Genomic DNA, 18,641 nt, shown 5'->3' with positions numbered 1-18,641 from the left:
GAGATGCCTGCACATCCGTATGTACTGCCGCAGTATCCGTAACAGTCAAGATATGAAACCAATTCAGATGTCCATCAACAGTCAAATGCATAAATACGTATACAAGACAGAGTATTACTCCATTATAATAAAAATGTAGTTACATCTTGCAGCAAAATAGATGGAACTGGACATCATTATACTAGGAGAAAGAAGCAAGAATCAAATATACCAACTGTGTTCTTTCAAATGTGTAATCTAGACAAGTTGATTCTGTATAGATAATGAAAACAGGAAGGAGACAATGCGAAGTGGGGGAACTACCATAATAGGGAGGAGAGCTTATAGAGTACATACATGTGGAACAAAAGCAGGAGAGTCGACTGGGGGAGAAGAGTCCATGGAAAAATGAAGAAATACATATGAAATCTATTGCTTTGGATACTGTAGTGGTTTGTCAGAGAATTGTCCCCTGTAGTTCCTGTAATTGAACATTTTGTCCCTGGTTACTGGCACTGCGTTTGGGGAACTTGTGTGTTAAAAGTTATAGACCCTTTAAGAAGTAGGGGTATCTAAAGGCAATACATGACTGGAGGCCGATTCTGAGCGCTTACAGCCTTGCCCGGCTTGCATGTCACTCTCTGCTTCCTGTTCGTGGTTGAATATGGGACCTCTCAGCTTCCTGATCAGTCCACCTGCTTCCATGCCACTTCTGCCATGATGGCCTCTCCCTCTGGAACCATAGCCCAAATAAACTTGTCCCTTCCACAGGTCACAAAAAGGAACTAATACACAAGTTGGTATCAGGAGACATGGGATGCAGAATGCTATAAGCAGACATTAAAAGACCTTGGAATATGAGCCTAGAAGACACCACTGACAAGCACGATGACTGTGGAGAGCTGGCTCAAGAGAGTTCAGAGAAGAAGACCACTATGAGCAGCTAGCCTAGAGAGCATCCCTGTGATATTTCAGCAAAACCATACCTGCCTTCTTCCCGTGCCTTAAGAACTTGCCTATAGCTAAATAAAAAAGGCATTTCCTTGGCAGAGGGAGTTTCAAGATGGCATAGTAAGTCTATGGTATAGTTATTACTAATAACATATAATTCTACAATAAAAGGAACAAGTGGGAACAAAGAAATTCTAAAAATGGACACTTTGAGGGGAAAAGTTTCAGCCAGGGCTTGTGCTGAAAATGAGGCTGCAACTATTAAAGAGAAGAGCAGTAAGAGGAGGCCTCCTGCTCTACCCTGAAACAGTAAGGACAGAGTTCTGAGGCACCATCTACCTAGTCAAGCTTCCAACATACAAAGGGAGAAAACCTAAGGGGTAGCTTTCCTAGAAAGCAATTGCTTCAACACACGAAAGCTGCTGCTAATATGGTCAAGTGGGTTGAGCATCTAACCCAAGATGGCAGCCAAACCTGGTGGTGTCTGCTATGTGGTACTTTGGAGGCTGACAAATATTTAAGAGTAAGGTAGTCATGAGCTCTTCCTCTGTGGCTTCCGTGAACCACTGAAAGGTGAAGAGGAGGCAGAGAGGGCTAGAGGTTCTGAGAGTCCACTGTGGGTGAAGAACCAAGACACTGGAGATGTCCACACCCCAAGACATCTGACAGGAGAGTTGCATACAGGGAGTGGTACTACCCAAGGGATTTCTGTTGCAGGCAGCAAATCTGGGGAGGCGAGCCATCACGCTTCTTGATATTAAACTCAGCCTCTGTACAGAGCTGCCAGACTTATGCGCTGCTGGGTTTGCTCTAGTGTTTCCTCACTATGCCCCATTCCTCTCTTTTGGGATAGGGATGTATAGTCTATCCCACCTTATATTGGAAACATGCATTTTTTAAAGTATTATTTTACAGAGGGGTCACAGTTAAGAGATTACCTTGAGTCTCTGAAGACTTTAGTTTTTAAAACACTGTGGAGATAGCAACAATCCGTTAGGACTTTAAAAGTCCACTCATCTGTTAGGCAGGGCCATGAGCCTACTGAAGGCAAGGGGTGAAGCGTGGTAGGTTGAGTAACAGGCCTCACTGGAGGAGGTACATCACCAGGAGAGGGCTTTGAGAATGGATAGCATGACCTCACTTCCTTTTCACCTCCTCTCTCTGCCCGCTGCGCCAGCCCCAACTCCCATCCTCCTCCACCATTGTGGACTCCCCTTCTGGGACCAGAAAGCAACGTACTCTCTTTCCTCCCTTAGTCAATTTTGTTCCTGGTGTTTTTATCACAGCAACAAGAAGTAACTAATAAAAATACTCTTAAAAATAAGGTTTTGGGGGGCTGGAAAGATGGCTCAGCAGTTAACAGAGGTCCTGAGTTCAATTCCCAGAAACCACATGGTGGCTCACAACAATCTGTAATGGGATCTGATGCTCTCTTCTGGTGTGTCTGAAGAGGGTGGCAGTGTAGTCACATAGGATAAATAAATCTTAAAAAAAAAAATCATCCCCATCCCATTGTCCCTCCTCTCTTAAAAAAAAAAAAAAGTTCTTTTATTTGACCATACTCAAAGTAATAAAATACAATGAATTCGGTACTCCTTCAGATCTTGTCGACCCACATTCTTTTATCCTGATCCTACCAAACAAAATACCCAAACATGCAGAGGATTAAAAGTTCTAAGACACAACAATAATCATAATTTGCTAAGATTATTAGAGATTATTAGTCTTTACAATGAAATTTCTCTCAAATGAGATCTCTAGCAATAAAACAGTTCTCTTAAACACTAAAAAGGCAGGATCACAATGGCAAAGGTTAAGTGCCATTTTAAATAGCAAACTCCTCAGAGTATACATGCTGGAGTATGAAGCACTGTAAGACAATGTTTCCAAGATGAAGAAGAGGAAGAGAAGAACGAGTAAAGGGCACTGTGCTCTTCACGCTGAATGCAGAGGAGTGGCAGTCTTTGGTATAAAGATTAACCCTACTGTCTGTCTCTTTCCATCCTTTTTAATACAGAATTTTTTTTTTTTTTTTTTGAGTAGCCTTGACTGTCCTGGAACTTAATCTGCAGACCAGGCCAGCACTGAACTCAGAGACCTGTCTGCCTCTGCCTTCCGAATCTAGGATTAAAGGCATGTGCCCGCACATTCTGCTTCAGTTTTTCTATTATGTCATTTTATCCCTTGAATGACCAAACACTCTTCCTAAAACTGCAAATGTATTTGAGGAGTCATGTTTAAAACTCCTCTTCCTCAATAGCACTGCTTTCTTGGGCTCACCAATCCCTATCGGGGTTAAGGTGGTGGCTCTTCATTTGGGGTTTTCTGCACTGAAGGATTTTTGTGTTGTATATCGTAGGAGATTTAGCTAGCAGCAGCTCTGGGATCCACCAATCAGATGATACTGGCGTACCCCTGGGGGCAATCAAGAAACTCTCTACATATTCTCAGATGTTCCTGGGGAATCAAAAAATCTATCTCCACCCTACTGAGGACCGCACAAATCCTTCTAACGAGTTAATGGGGTTGATAAAAGTAAATACATTTTCAGCTGTGGAAACTGAGAAGCAAGGAAACAATGATACTGATTATAATTGGGAAAGCCTGAATTGTATCCAGCTAAAAAAAGAAATTCTCACCTGGAGCTAGGGAATAAACAATAATCTAGACGGAGGTTTTTTATAAAGTATGTTTGAAAGAAGCAAAAGATGGCACTGATGGAATCTATGGGTATGAAGAAAATATCGATCAGATCACCAGCAGCTCAGCTCAAACAGCAAGTAGAGATCAAGCAAGCCATTCTTTCTCACAGCTCATGTGCTATTTCACTGGCCTTTTACTCTGACGCTAAGGCTGGAAGTTGCTTGCAATCCTAACTTGCTTTTATTTATTGAATCTGGAAATCTATGTTGAACCTCCGACACCTAGAAGCAGGGGCCCTCATTGGCTGGCACTCGCTTTCTTTTTTTCTTTTTCCTTGATAAGCCTGGGGCTGTAAATTGCAGTTTACATTTTCAGACAGGCCACATACAAAAAGCAATGCCGAGGGGGAAAAAGACTTGTATCAGTTCTTTTCCGTTCTTGAACCACGCGGTAAAGGCACGCTCTTTAAAAAAAAAAAAAAAAAAAAAAAAAAAAAAAAAAAAAAAAAAAAAAAAAACTGAATCGGAGGCACAAACGGAAATGAAAGGGAATACGAATGCGTGAGAACATTCAAAACTCCGCTTCGAAAACCAAACTACTTTCTCCATGTAGTTTCACAAACCCATGAGCACCTCTTGCCTACTGTGACTGATCCTACCTCCGAGTTGAAACCACGCTTCTCATGCTAAGCAGCAAGAGGGGAGAGGGGGACACGTACCACCCTTGACTTTTCACTCTGGAACACATGGCAAAAGCCATCCTCCAGTCGAGGATAAGAAAAGGGAAGGACTTTAAAAATGGATCGTGCTTCCCCGCCCCCCGAACAACCACATTGAGGGGGTTCGGGAGACCAGGGAACTCGGACAAGGCTCCTGGGAACCTGCCTCCGGCGCTGCACGCCGCACCGGCTGCAGAGGATGGAGGCTGCGGCGCCCAGACGCTGACCGGCTCTTCGCAGGCCGGCTGAAGCCGCCGCAGGCCGCCCAGGCCCGGGCCAGAGGCGCCAGCCCAGCCCACCGATCCGGGTCGCCCCCGCGCCCCCCAGGACCGGCCTCCCGCCGCCGAGGAGCTCGCAGGTCAGCCTTCCCTGGCACCCTGCGCCTCACGCCCCATCCCCGCCCAGCGCCGGGCCTCGCTCGGCTCCCGCGGGCAATTGGTCCTCAATCCGGTCTCCTAGCCGCACCCATTACCTTCCCCAAGCAAATGTGGCACGTGATGGGCAGAGTGAGGGACAATGTAACGTTCTGCACGGTCTGAGCCATGGCAGCGTTCAGAATCCCGCCAACACGGAAGTCCCGCCGACAGCAGCTCTTCGCCACGCTGGGAATGCGCGAGGCCGGCTACGGCGGCCTGGCAGGGCCATACCCAGCCGGGGCGAGGGGGACGGAAGCGCGCTTCAGAGACGCGCAGTCGCCCCTCATTTTCCCTTTCGCAATTAAATAATGACTATCCAATAGGTCTCTGGGCCAGGAGCTGAAATTTTGCTGGGGACGGGAAGGAAGATGGTTTACTAGAGGTTTTTGAGACTTCAAAATTTAAGACAAGTGTAATTAGTTCAGGAAGAAGAGAATGCTATGGTGTTTCACTCTCACATCTTTCCCAAAAGTAGGGATGGGGAGGTGGGCTGCAGGTCTTGAGACAATGGAACTGTCAAACATTTAAAAAATGTGAAAACGACAGTTCCTTCTTAGTTTTCTTCCTATCCCTAAAGCACTTAATTGATTTAAAAGCGATGGTTTTCTTCATACAGAATCATCCAGAGGTATTTGGGGAAATTTAATGCCCTTGAAGACAAACTTTCACTAGCTCCTCTGTGTTTTCCTAACCAGAAGGTTTAAGGATTCTCCTCACTTACACAATACATTTTAACTACTTCATTTTAGGTACAAGAAGGATGTGTGAGGTGTTATCTCCAGGAGATAATTAGTGAAGTTACAAATTTTCCCAGGATGACAAAGAAAAAGAAAAAGATCTAAATGTTTCCAAAGGAATCTTAACGTGTAAGATTTGAGATTTAACTGCAACTTAGTCTAAACAAGAAAGAGCTAACTTGAGAGTGATACAAACTATGGTAGTGTGTGGGATGGCAAATTTACAAAGAGCAACTTTTGCTAATCTCTCTGAAAAAGAGGCAGCTGAAAGAGAAGTTCCTGACAGAGAAGACATCCCTGCCTGGAACAACTTCCTAGGTCATGACCTCACGCAACATATGCATGTGTGTGGGGTATGTGTGTGTGTGTGTGTGTGTGTGTGTGTGTGTGTGTGTGTATGGGTGTGTGTGGGTGTGTTGTGTGTGAAATGAATGTGGAGGCTAATCATCCTGGCTCTAAAATAACCAGGCAATAATGCAATTGGTGAAGTTGGCGACTGGTCTGACAAAGCCCAAATACAATTTAAAACTGTCTCACTAGTGGCAGTGAAAAGTATCCCAAACAGCTCATTATCCTTATCCCTAAGAATCAGAGGCTATCTTCAGCTTGGAATTGAGGACCAGGCAGGACAGTCACACTGACTCCCTGCACAGTGGACACTACAGGATGCCGGGCTCCAGAGCTGCTTCTACAACCGTGGTTGTTTGAAAGCAAGGCCATCATTATTCCAGATCCAGAATTCACAGGTTTAGCAAATGTATCTTTCACAACTGAGTGGGACAGGGGCTGAGAATGGAGGTGCCCTCCATCCCTAAGACTATGGTGGCAGGGGATAGATACGTAGAAGACACCTCCCTTCAAGAGGTCTACTTCTTACCTGGCACATTTACAGTTACAGTTCCCCATGTAGTGACCCTTAACGATAAAGTTACTTGTGTTGCTACTTCATAACTATAATTTTGCTACTGTTATGAATCATAATATAAACATCTGCATTTTGGATGGTCTTGGGTGACCCCTGTGAAAGGGAGGATTGACCCCCATAGGTCAAGAAATTTACTTTTTAACTATCTTTAATCTTTCTTTATAGTCCAGTCATTATCCCCCTCCTAGTCCAGCCTCCAACAGTGACAGTTCATCATCCCATTCCTCGATCTCCCCCCACAGTCTGCCCCCCCCAAATCCAAGAGGGTGTCTCCACCCCCTCCCCCACCCCACCCCACCAGACCTCCCCACTCCCTGGGACTTTAAGTCCCTTGAGAGTTAGGTGCCTCTTCTCTCACTGAGGCCAGACCAAGCAGTCCTCTGTTGCTATGTGACTGGGGGGGATGGGCTTGGGAGGGATGTTGGACCAACTAGTATATGATGCCTGGTTGGTGTCTCAGTGTCTGAGAGATCTCCTAGGTTGAGAATTTTGAGAATTCTCTTTTCTTGTTGGTGGTTTTGGTTGTTTGTTTTGTTTGAAACAGGCAGGGTTTCTCTATGTAGCGCTCCCTGACTGTCCTGGAACTCACTTTGTAGATTAGGCTGGCCTTGAAATCAGAGATCTGCCTGCCTCTGCCTCCCAAATTCTAGGATTCTGGGATTGCACCACCACTACCTGGAGGAGAACCTCAGATTTTGATGATTTATGTCAATACCTAATCTCAAAGATAAATCTAAAAATAAAGTCTGTTTTAATTAGAATAATAAGATCTAAATATTTCCAACAGCTCTTCCTGCTTTTCTATTCTGGGCACAGCTTTCTAATGCTCTGCCCATACTGCTTTGTCTGTACTGGGTGAATTCTATTGTAGCAGAGTGGATTATGTGCTCATTACCTTAACAAATTAAGATTTTTGTTGTTTGGTTAGTTGGTTGTTTGGTTGTTTGTTTTAGACAGCATTTCACTGTAACCTTGACTGGTCTGGAATGTGATCTGTATACCAGCCTGGCTTGAAACCTACAGAGAGGCAGATCGAACCAGGCCCAGGATCACCCTGTGTTTCTTGAGTTTAGGGACTGCATTTAATTTTTTTTTTTTTTGGTGTATGGTACTAAGTGATTATTTTATAAATAGTGATGTATATTTTACTTATAGGCTGCCTTTTTATAAGTACAAGTTATTTTATTTTAAACAATGTCTTTGTTTTGGGTGCTTGCTGTTTTGTGAGAATTATAAAAACAGTAAGATTGAATTCAATTTTGTATTCTTTGTTTCTTTGTTTCTGTTTCATTTTTTTCTTTTCCTTTTGTTTTTGTTAGTTGAGGTTTTTTCTTTTCTTTTCTTTCTTTTTTTGTTTTTTCTTTTGTTTTGGTGTTTGTTTGTTTGTTTGTTTTAAGACAGGTTTTTTCCTCTGTGTAGCCCTGGCTGACATAGAATTCACTCTGTAGACCAGAGTGGACTGGAACTCAAAGATGTAGCATGTGCCTCTACTCTGCTGAAATGAAAGAGGAGCTCCACCACCACCCGGTTCTTTCTTTATTTTTAATTGAGATAGATTTTTTTTATTAAAATCTATCAAAATATTGATTTGTATGTGCTCAAGTGAGTGTGAAGGTCAGAGAGCAACTCCTCTTACAGCACGAGGGTTCTAGGGATGGGGCTCAGGTTGGCAGGTTTGGGGACAATCACCCACCTCTGCCTTCTGAACCACTTCACTGACGCTGTGCGAAGTTTTCCTTCTGTCTTTCTTTCTTTTTTCCATTCTTCTTTGTTTTTTTGTTTTGTTCTGTGTTTTGGTTTGCTTGTTGGTTTGTTGATTTGTGTTTTGTTTTTGTTTGTTTTGTTCTGAGACAGGGTCTCTCTGTGCAGCCTTGGCTGTTCTAGAACTAGCCCTGTAGACCATGCTGGACTTGAACTCACAGCGATCCTCTTGCCTCTGTCTCCCTAGTGCTGGATCAAAGGTATGCACCACCGTGCCTGGATACAATATATTCTTAATGGCCTTAGAAGGGACCCTGTGAACTAAGGAGTTCAGTTACAAATGGTACCTGGAATAGGTAAATTAAGACCCCTGAATCTGTAGAAGCAGTAGTAACACCCAGAAGGCTCTTAGGGGTAGTTATGAAGGCGTCATTTTTAACAGCTAGACAAACTGAGGCATGGCTATGCTAACACAGCAGGTAGTGAGTGGTAGAATTGGAGCTAACTTCTAGCTCACACTTGAGGCTCTCCAGGTTCTTGGCTCAATGCCCTTGTGTAAGCCCAAGATGTATTATTATTGGTAAAGTAGTTCAGTAATAAAAAGTCAGTCATAATTGAATTTCTTTGCTACGAAAGCCATCAAATAGCCCTGGAACACCTTTTACCCCTTGTTTAACTCAGATTCATTTTAATGATAAATTATTTAAAAGCAAGTTTTAAAAAAATAAAATCTTAAGTGCTATTAAAAATTGATTAGAAATGCATTATTCTCTCATTGACCCAGTTTAGATTGTTTTTTAAGTTTGTTTTTGGTCAAAGCTAATAAATTTGAGTAGATGTCTCAGATAGACGGGTTGTAATCATTGGATCACCAGTCAATTAATCACAACTTCATAAATATTGATATCTTATTAAAGTTAGTTTCCATTCTTGAAAGACCATTTTTTGTTTGTTTTAAATTTATACACCCCACCTAGATTGTGGTTAAAGTTAAGACAGCTCATAAGAATTATATTGAAAAATAGTCAGAGGTACTGGCCCAGTTGCTTGGGCGTTATATGAGAGGTATCATCCTCTCAAAGGTCAGGGATTATGAGTTAAAACATCCCAAGATGATGGCAGAGAAAAAGGGTTTCTTACAGCAGCAGAGAAGTTGGGATGTTCTGCAGTGTCTTTGTGATTTATTTATGAATACATTGATATGTGTTGTCCTCTTTCATTTCAAAGATCCATTCATGCCTTTGTTCATTCAGTGCCTGTTCCTTAGAAGAATGAAGGAAAGATCACTCAGAAAAAGTTCTCTCAGGGAGCTTACATTCTGTCCCAAATGTTGTCTACATTGGCTTGAAGCAAAATCTGGCTCCTTGGGTAGCAATAAAAATTGTACATTAAGTTCAGATGCAAGCACAGCATAATGGCCGCAGAATGAATAAGCACAAGGAGTTGTTAATTTGTTCACTACACCAACATTTAAGTACTTTCGTGTGCTAGGCACTTGTCTAATGACTGGGTGTAAAACTGTGAATCAAACAAACAAGATCACTGGCATCATTTATCCACTGAACAAATATTTATTGATTATCAATAATGTGCCAGTCACTGGGCTAGAAATGAGGCATTTTATGAATCTGTCAACCGAGTCTAGCATGTGTATTACATCCTAAAGTAGCTAGATCTTCAGAAATTTCTCTCCTGGATAATCTTATTGTTGGTTTGCTTCTGGGCATTGTGACATAGCAGGTTATAATATTAAATATTTTAAAATGTTGCAAATTGGGTGATTGCTTTAAATTATGTCATTTTAAGAGAATATTTTATTTCCCCCTCAGGCTAAATGTTGCTTCACAAATGTTTTTGAATGGTTGGAGATAAATGACGGAAATATCACATCCGTGAATATTGTAACAGGAATCACTAAGGCTAGAGACTTTGTAGAGTTGCCCAGAATACTATGAGGAATAGGAAACCAACCTCCAGATAGCTGTTTTCAACATTTGTTGACAATGTGAACACATTTATTTTCTTCTTGCTTTCATTTTGTGTGTGAACAAAAGTTCCAAGTGATGCTCCTGCATAGGAACCCCAAAGCCAGACTATCCTAAACAAAGTGAATAGTTTTAACTCTTATTTCCTGAAAACCCACAATTAATTGACATCTATTTGAGAACAGCTTTCCCAAAAGAACATCCTGAACTTGACCATGGCATCTTCAAGCAGCTGCCTTGTCAAGTCTTGTCAAGCCACTTTTCCTAGAAACCAGAGCTTTTTTGTTTTGTTTTGTTTTGTTTTTGTTTCACAAATTATTTACATTAGTTATATAATTGCTGAGTCATCAGTCACTGATTTGCCCCAGGACCATAACTGTCATATAAGGTATGGCCCCTATCACCAAAACAGAATGGAGTTATCAGTACCAAGGTTGCTGCTGTATATTCAGTCTGTGGTGCACTTGAGACATACTGTGGCCCTCAGTGGAACATTGTTTGATTAGTTTTCTGCTGGCTTTGTTCCATCATGTGATAGGTTCCTGCTGACTCTGTTTCACCTCCCCTAATTGTATATAAAATGCTGTACTTCTTAATAAACTTGCTTGGCATAATACTTAGCTAGTGCCATATCTCCTAACCCCATCTTTTTTGTCCTCCTTATTTTCTCATTCCTTGATCCTCTCTCCCAGAAAAAACCATTGAAGAAGTACCAGTCTAGGTCAAGTTCCAGCAGGTGGCTGTTTAGGGAGTCTCAAGGATGTGGTCTTGCTGCAAGAGGCATATTTGTCAATGATGGTGGGTTTTGAGGTTTCAGAAGACCTGCACCATTTCAGGTTCTTCCTGTGTTTCCTTCTTCCAGCTGAGGATGTGAATACACCCCTCACTTTCTCCTATGAGAAGGGGAGACCCTGCCCCCTGGGTCATCAACCCAGCCTGGCACATCAAGTCACTGAAGGACTAGGCTCATCACCTACCACTGAGGACAGATAAGGCAGTTCAGTTAGGGGAACAGGATCCACAGGCAGGCGTCAGGAACCACTCCAGCTCCAGTTGTTGGGGGAGCTACATGCAGACCAAGCTGCACATCTGCTACATATGTGTTGGGGGCATAGATCAGGTCCATATATGCTCTTTGGTTGGTGGTTCAGTCTCTGGGAGTGCCCAGGGGCTATAAGAAGTGTAGGGACAAAGATGGAATTTCCATTTTCTATAATGAGGCAAGGCTCCCAGCAGTAGAACTGGTGCTTCATTAAGACGCTTTGTAAAGAAGAACTGAAGGCATTTTACAGAAAACAGAGATAGCCTACATCTGAGGTGACTAAAGGGGAATAATGGTCCTTCTGCCCCAACCGACAATGAATCTTAACTCTCACTGTCCTTGTCTCAAATCAGCTACCTGGTGGTCAATTTAACCAAGAAAAACTAATGAGCCAGCCAGCTGGAAATACAGCATATCTCCAGGCAGCTTTCCCTAAATGAGGCAACTCTCCAGGTGCTGATGACTCCTGAAAATCCTGATTGTGCCCCCCCCCCAAGGAAGTGATTGAAGCATGGATGGCAGAGATCCGTGAGACCACCATGTAGGCTGTTCCTTATCCCCGCTTGTGTGGTGTGCCTCTGGAGTGATATCTCTTTGAGGGCTGGTAGTCAATGACAGGTAAGACCATGGAAGACAGGACAACCTAAGACAGACACAGTCTAGTATACTGGGACTTCTCCAAGTTGGGATCAATAATGTTGAGGCAATGACACCCACCCCAGTTCCCACTGGGGTGTTAAAAAATCTAAAAACGAAAGGGAGGATATGTAGCAGGAAAAGCAGGGATGCCTCTATGTAAATGCTGGGGGCCATGCAGCTGCAAAGGCATCTTCTGCAGAAGGACCTAATTGAAGAATGCCTGTGACATCAGCATTCTTGCAGGAGGACCTAATTGAGCACTGCCTGATAGAGCAGGGATTGCTAGTGTAAATAATGCCAGACAATCAGGGATTGCTGTTTAGAATAGGTACCTTCTTGGGACCAATGGGGGCGTGGGTGGAGGGTATGAAAGGAGCTTGCAGCAGTCTCAGATGAGCTTGCTGCAGTGTTTCTCACCTGTTCCTGGAACCTGTGTCAGTTGACTCTTTGCCAATTCATCCCCAACCCCAAGAGCAGGTAAGGTCAGGCAGAGAGCTGTCTAGGGTACAGACAACAGACTTGGACATCAACCCAGCCACAAACCCTAATTGTTGACTAATTGTACTTCAGAGCAAAAGAAAGTGGACAGAATACGTTTGGATAAACACGTGGGAATCAAAGGAGTTTTGTTTTTAGCACAACTCTTTTCTTAGAAATAACTCCAGCCAGGCTTCAGGGGTAACTGTCAAGGATAGCAAGTTCTAGAGTGTGTGTTATGTGTTCCTTTCAATAACTATAGAAGACTAACTGCCCAAGTCCCTGTTTTAGGGTCAGAAAACTGAGGCTCTGAAGAGTGGCCATACTACAAGACATTAAGGCTTCTGAGGGACACTCTGTCCCAGTAACTGTTTATTCAAAGACCAGTTGTCAAGATAACATGGTATTTGTTGTCAGGGATATAGAGTCCCTTGTTGACTTAAAATTTGATTGAGGTTTAAGGCTATAGCTTAGTGGTGGGATACTTGCCTGGCCCTTGTGAAACCCTAAATTCAATCCCCACAAAAAAAAATAAAAAGAAATTTATCAAATGGAATATAATAATAAGATAATATAGCCATGACTGCCAGCACATAGGGAGCCTTCCGTTTGGCCTACGTAATTCTATAGGACCTTAAGAAGATCCCTTTCAGGCTAAAGACTGTCAGAATATACTGTAGCAAACAAGGAAAGGGCTCTCAGATCCAAGGAGACTGCATACACAGAGAAACTGGCTTGGCAAGAGGGTACCTTCTACCATTAGATTGCACATAAGGTGAAACAGAATTGGGATTAATGTAAGGAGTTTTGCTTTGAATTAAGGGAGTGGGGCACAGAACACAGGCAATTAATAATTATAAGTTCACTGAATACTCTGTACTGTGTTGCATGATCTCATTTACATGGGAAACCTCAACATGTCAAACATACTGAGTGATTACAAGGGCTGGAGGTGTGGCGAAATTAGGAAAGATGTTGGCCAAAGGGGGCAAGTTTTCAGGCATCTAGAAAGGACAAGTTTTTGAATGATTTTTTTTTTACATAGAATGATGACTGTTATTAATATAAGATAACATGTGTTTGAAAATTGCTAAGACTGGATTTAAAATGTTCTTACTGAAAAATATAGACTACACTATATATATATATATATGTATGCAAAGTTAGCTTGATATAATCATTCTAAGATGAAAATATGCCATTGCTCTCCATAGGAATATGATCAATTTTAGTTAATTTAAATAATTATGAGGATGATGAGGAAGAGTCCGTATTGGGGCTTTAGTATGATTACCTTATTTCCTGAGAAACAAATACTTTGCAGCCTGTATGTTAGTTTTGAAGCAGGTTGATAGTCTCCCTGAGTAAACTGTGGTAAAGATGAATAAGTTAGAAACTTCTCCTGTATCTCTAGTTTCTTTTTGGAAAAACCAGAATACACCATGGTGTGTGTCATTGCAAGATGGCTAAACCTTAAAGGATAACACACGATTGTGATAAATATAAATTTTTAAAGGAGAAAAAGTGAAAGTCTGAGATTCAAAACCTGATGTAGGGGCTCAGTGTTTATGCACACTTGTTACTCTTGAAGAGGACCTGAGGTCACTTCCCGCCGTCCATGTGGTGGCACACAGTCGTCTATGACTACAGTTCTGGGGACCAGGCACCCTCTTTTGGCCTCAGGGGACATAGGATGCATGTATATATACATATGTACATGGTACATATACACACATGCAGGCTAAACATACTAATACATGTTGAAAAGCAAACAGGCAAACAACGACAAACAACAACAAAACCACTACCAACAACCGCAACAACAACAAAACCTAAATGGAAGAAATTGACATTTCAACTGCCAACGGTCTGTCTTAAAAATGTTGACAGTATTTATTTAGAATGTGTTACACTTTTTAGGGAAATAAAAGAAGTCCTGCTTTAGAAAAGAAATGCAAGGCTGAAATCTGTACATTTTGTATTTGTGATGCTTCTATGAACCTGAAAGTTTTAGCCTTAATTGTTTAGTTGTGTAGAATGGAATGGATCTGTAGGTGTGTGAGGGTGTTAACTTTGCTTTGTTAGCAGACTGTGGTTTTCAGAGCACTTTCAACACATTGTCTGATTAGCTCATCATCATGGACCAATGAGCAGATTGGAAAGACAGGAAAGTGTTCTTCAAGTTCTACATTTAAAGAATCTAAGGTTAAGTGCCTTGCCCTGAATGCAGAACTAACGAACATTAGGACGGACACTCAGAAGTTTCCCTTCATTCAAATTCTGGCACAGCTATGTCTGTTTAAACACAAATATTGACCTTGAAATATTGACCTTGATAAAAAGGTCTTTATTAAGGTTTTGATGTATTCGAGACAGTATAAAGAAAGATACACTGAGTATTGACCGAACTTGCTCTTGTGGTATTTATTGTCCAGCAGGGGCATAGAATAGTATACACATTGAACTCCTAAAAAGACATAACACTAGCTAAGAGTCTTCAGAGATATTAAAAAAATGTGGCAATGGGAAATGGGAAGGTCATTTTAAGCATGAATAAAATAAACTTCATGAAAAAAACATCATTGGAACTGGTCATGTGTAGACATATACCAGAGGGCATGCTCTTCTAGGTGGAGGTGATAGCTTATGCTAAATTATGAAAATAATAAAGCATTAAGAAGCACTGTGTGGTTCTCTTTAATTGGAGCACATACTGGGTGAAGGTCAGAAGTAGAGAAAATGGGGAGGTAGGCCAAGGCCAGCCATGAAGGTTCTTCAGTTTGGACTTTGCTTTATACTTGTTATGGAGCAATTGAGGATCAATATCCAAAGATGTACCTTATAGACAGTCTCCTAAATAGAGCTGTAGAATGAAAAGGCCGGTTGTTGTGTACCGTGTGTAGTGAACTGATTGAGTGTACCAAACAGTAATCATGGTGATATGTGAACAGAGAAAGAGAGTTCTCCAAGGGCTGTGACAGATTTCCTGGCAAAAGGATGACCTGTTAGGGTTAGATGAATAGCTAGAAGGAGATCTTAGCAGATAGAAATGATGGTGAAGGCAAGTGGGGTTATGTCACTCATTCTCATGAGACCCCTCTTCATTTGAGGAATAAAAAGAGAGATGCTCTTTGGGTTGCAAAGTGCAGAGACTGAAGTGTTCCCTGTGTGAAGTCTCTAAAACCAACCCAGGATGACAAGATAGTGGGCAGATATACCCACTGGACTATGTGCTCTAATCCCAGGGCGCGTCTTGGGCTAGATGAATACCACCACTGTGGGACCCACAAAAATGTGACTCAACTTTACAGAGAATGCTATGCTTTTGGCCGTTGCTGTAGCACTGAACTGTGAGCAGTCATCGTCCGAGTAGCAGAGGTTAGATAAAAGAAAGTAGCCAGTGTGACTGGACAAAGCGCAGGAGCTCAGCCTGAAGCAAAGCACAGCCCTTGTAAACAGCTGGGCAACAGCTGTAGCTGACAGCCCCTGCTGGCAAGAGCTGTCAGTCACAGACATGCTCGATACCTGGAAAGTGATATTCAATGGTCAAGGATAAGCGTGTGGGGGGGGGGAATTGGGGGGCTCGCATGCTGGGCCCAGGATAGGCTTAAATAGACATACGCTCTCTCTCTCTCTCTCTCTCTCTCTCTCTCTCTCTCTCTCTCTCTCTCTCTCTCTGCAAAGTGATTTTATACGACTTTTCAAGCAAGGGCATAATACAAGCAGAATCTCCTCAGTTCCAAGAGATGAGGAGGCCCAGGCTTAGTGGTTAGGAGTCCAGCCGGCTCTCACAGAGGACCTTAGTTCGCTTGCCAGCACCCATATTGAGCGAGGATCTCTGAGCTGCTAGGAACTACATTTCTGATGGCCTTTTCTCCTCTGCCTTGGCACTTCACTCCCTTGCAAATAACCCCAACATACATACTTATACATAAGTAACTAAAAATAAAAGACTAAGGGGCTCTACAATTAGTTTCTTTGGTTTTGAATGTTATTGTAACCCACACAGCATCCTCTCTCCAGTTGGAAACCTTTATTGTATGTTTGTATGTTAAGAGAATTCAAGCCGGGCGGTGGTGGCGCTCATCTATAATCCCAGCACTCTGGGAGGCAGGGGCAGGCGGATTTCTGAGTTCGAGGCCAGCCTGGTCTACAGTGTGAGTTCCAGGACAGCCAGGGCTACACAGAGAAACCCTGTCTCGAAAACAAAACAAACAAACAAAAAAAAACCAACAACAACAAAAGAGAGAGAGAGAGAAAGTTCAAAGGTGGAGCCCTGAGTGGTGAATCATATGGGAGTCGAGATTTGAACTCCGTTCCTCATACTTGCTCAGCAAGCACTGTACTGACTGAGCCATCTTCCCAGCCTCAACAAGGATCTTAACATCCCTTTATCCCTTGCAAAAATGTGGAGTATTGGTGAAGTCAGAGGAGATTTGGACCTTGAGACATTTTGTTTTCAAGTATCAAATGGTCCCAATCTGTTTACTTCTCTCTCCAAGCCCCAGAAGCAACAGTTTGCTTGTGGGTTAATTATTTTATTCCTTCATTGAAACAAAGTCAGGGTTAGCTGAAATATCCTTTAAAAATAATACTTTGGGTTATTTCAAACACTAGCTCTAAACTGGTTCATATTGTCAGAACTACCAACATAAAATAGATGTTTCCCCTGCACAGTTACTGGATTTCTAGACTGTACTGTTCCACCTGTTCTTATGGAGGAGCGCATGTGAGAACCTGAGGTAGAAATGTCTTTCCTGAATCATTGTTCTGTTTTGAAATACACTGCTGGCTTCTGGTTTGGAGCTTAAGAGTTATAGAACAGCAGAGTTTGTATTTAACTTCTAACGCCTTTTATAACCAAGTTTATGTGTTTGTATTGAAACTATCAGGGAAACACAAACTCTGACCTTTGGGAACGAAGGAGTTAACGCGCAGGATGCTAATTAGCTGGCCTGGATTCCCACCTGCTCCAGGCAGGAAGGCACCTAAGTCTGTTGGCTGCAGGCGATGGAGTGAATCCCAGAGGGGTGAGGGGCACAGGGTCTGTGGGCAGAGGCATTGTTTCCTGCCTGTTCTGTGGGACTGGGAAAAGCGAATGCCATTTTATTGAAGTCAGGAGTGGAAGCAGAGTGGCAGAAGGCATTTGCTAGAGGTTTGAGATGGCTGCCTAGCTAGAAAATGCGTTAAATGGTTTTCTAACACAATTAAAACAACAAAACAACGCAGTGACTTGTTTTTTCTCATAACCAGAAAGTAAGCACAATGCTTAAGGAATGACTACACTTCTCATGAAATAAGAAAAGGCAGGTGATCAAGAAGTCTTCACCTACCACTCAAGGCTAACAGAACTTTCCAGCCCTATCGGACATACATTAGCACCTTCTCACCACCATCCTGCTTCCTTCTCAACCCTTATCACTGTATCATTGCCTTTCCAAAGACAGAGAAGCAACCCCCCACCTTCATTACTGCCCCTTTCTGCTGTCAGATTCTTTTGGGAACTCTATGCGTTGTTCCAGTTTGGGGGTGCCTTTTCATTTCGCAATCCTAAGCACAGTCTATAATTTGTTTCTATTGATCTCTGAATCTTGCCCAGAGTCTGGTCTTATCATAGGTATTCAATATGTGTGATTCTTAACTGGGGGGAGCTTTTGTCCCTCAACATTTAATTGGCAGTGCCTAGAGACAATTTGGGAGGTTACAGGCCAGAGGGGTAGAGGCTGCTACTGGGGAGAAGAGGTCAAAGACGTTACTAAACATCCAAACCAGACTCCTTTCAGTCTCTTGGGAGGAACAAGAAATTATACAGTCTGGGAGAGTATACTGTAAAAGCTGAAAAATCTTAGCTCACGTTGGGGACACAACAAGGCGTCTGCTGCAAACAGTTTGATCATGTTGCAAGCGTGCCCCTCACCCCAGCCTCTAAATTGTTTCTCAGAGAAACTTTTACATATAATCCAACATGGAGAGTGAACTTGTAGCGGCAGTGACTTCTGATGTACTGGCGAAACTGTTTGGTTTCTAAGTGTGATCGATGCTGGGAATTAGAAGGGAAAAGGTTTGGCTCACAGGGAGCTCCTCTAAGCTTCCCTGGACAACTCTGTGAATTACTTTCAGGTGAATTTCCAAAGAGCAGCTCTTTATATAAGGAAGACCAGTCCCACAGGAGTGCAGAATGGCCTCTCCTGGTCATTCATAAACAGAACCAAGGAACTCTGAGAATTTTATGTACTAAATGTAGCAATAGTCCCCCCCATAAAACTGCAGGGGGAACTGTACTTACACAGGAGAGACTCTGGTTTGTAACTGCATGGAAACACAGCTTTCAAATGATTTCAACTCACCTACTTAGACCAAAGAGGCTGTCAGTTAATTTAACAAACTATCTCTGTTCCCTGATCTTTGGGCCATAAAAATTGTTCATC

The 18,641-nt window shown here is 42.6% G+C and overlaps 1 protein-coding gene across 1 annotated transcript in view; it reads right to left on the bottom strand.

Moving 5' to 3' along the window:
• The window catches only part of Obi1 (ORC ubiquitin ligase 1), a 43,025-nt gene extending 38,113 nt beyond the window's left edge, over positions 1 to 4,912 (bottom strand). Inside the window, exon 1 of the mRNA XM_052190739.1 lies at positions 4,764 to 4,912. Coding sequence (XP_052046699.1) covers positions 4,764 to 4,835 — 72 coding nt within the window. The 5' untranslated portion in view covers positions 4,836 to 4,912. The remainder of the gene's footprint in view (positions 1 to 4,763) is intronic.
• Positions 4,913 to 18,641: the final 13,729 nt, after the last annotated feature.

This window comes from Apodemus sylvaticus, chromosome 8 (genome assembly GCF_947179515.1).
Source record: "Apodemus sylvaticus chromosome 8, mApoSyl1.1, whole genome shotgun sequence".
NCBI classification, from domain to species: domain Eukaryota; kingdom Metazoa; phylum Chordata; class Mammalia; order Rodentia; family Muridae; genus Apodemus; species Apodemus sylvaticus.
The sequence above is the reverse complement of the archived record's forward strand: the minus strand, read 5'-3'. Positions and strand labels throughout refer to the sequence as shown.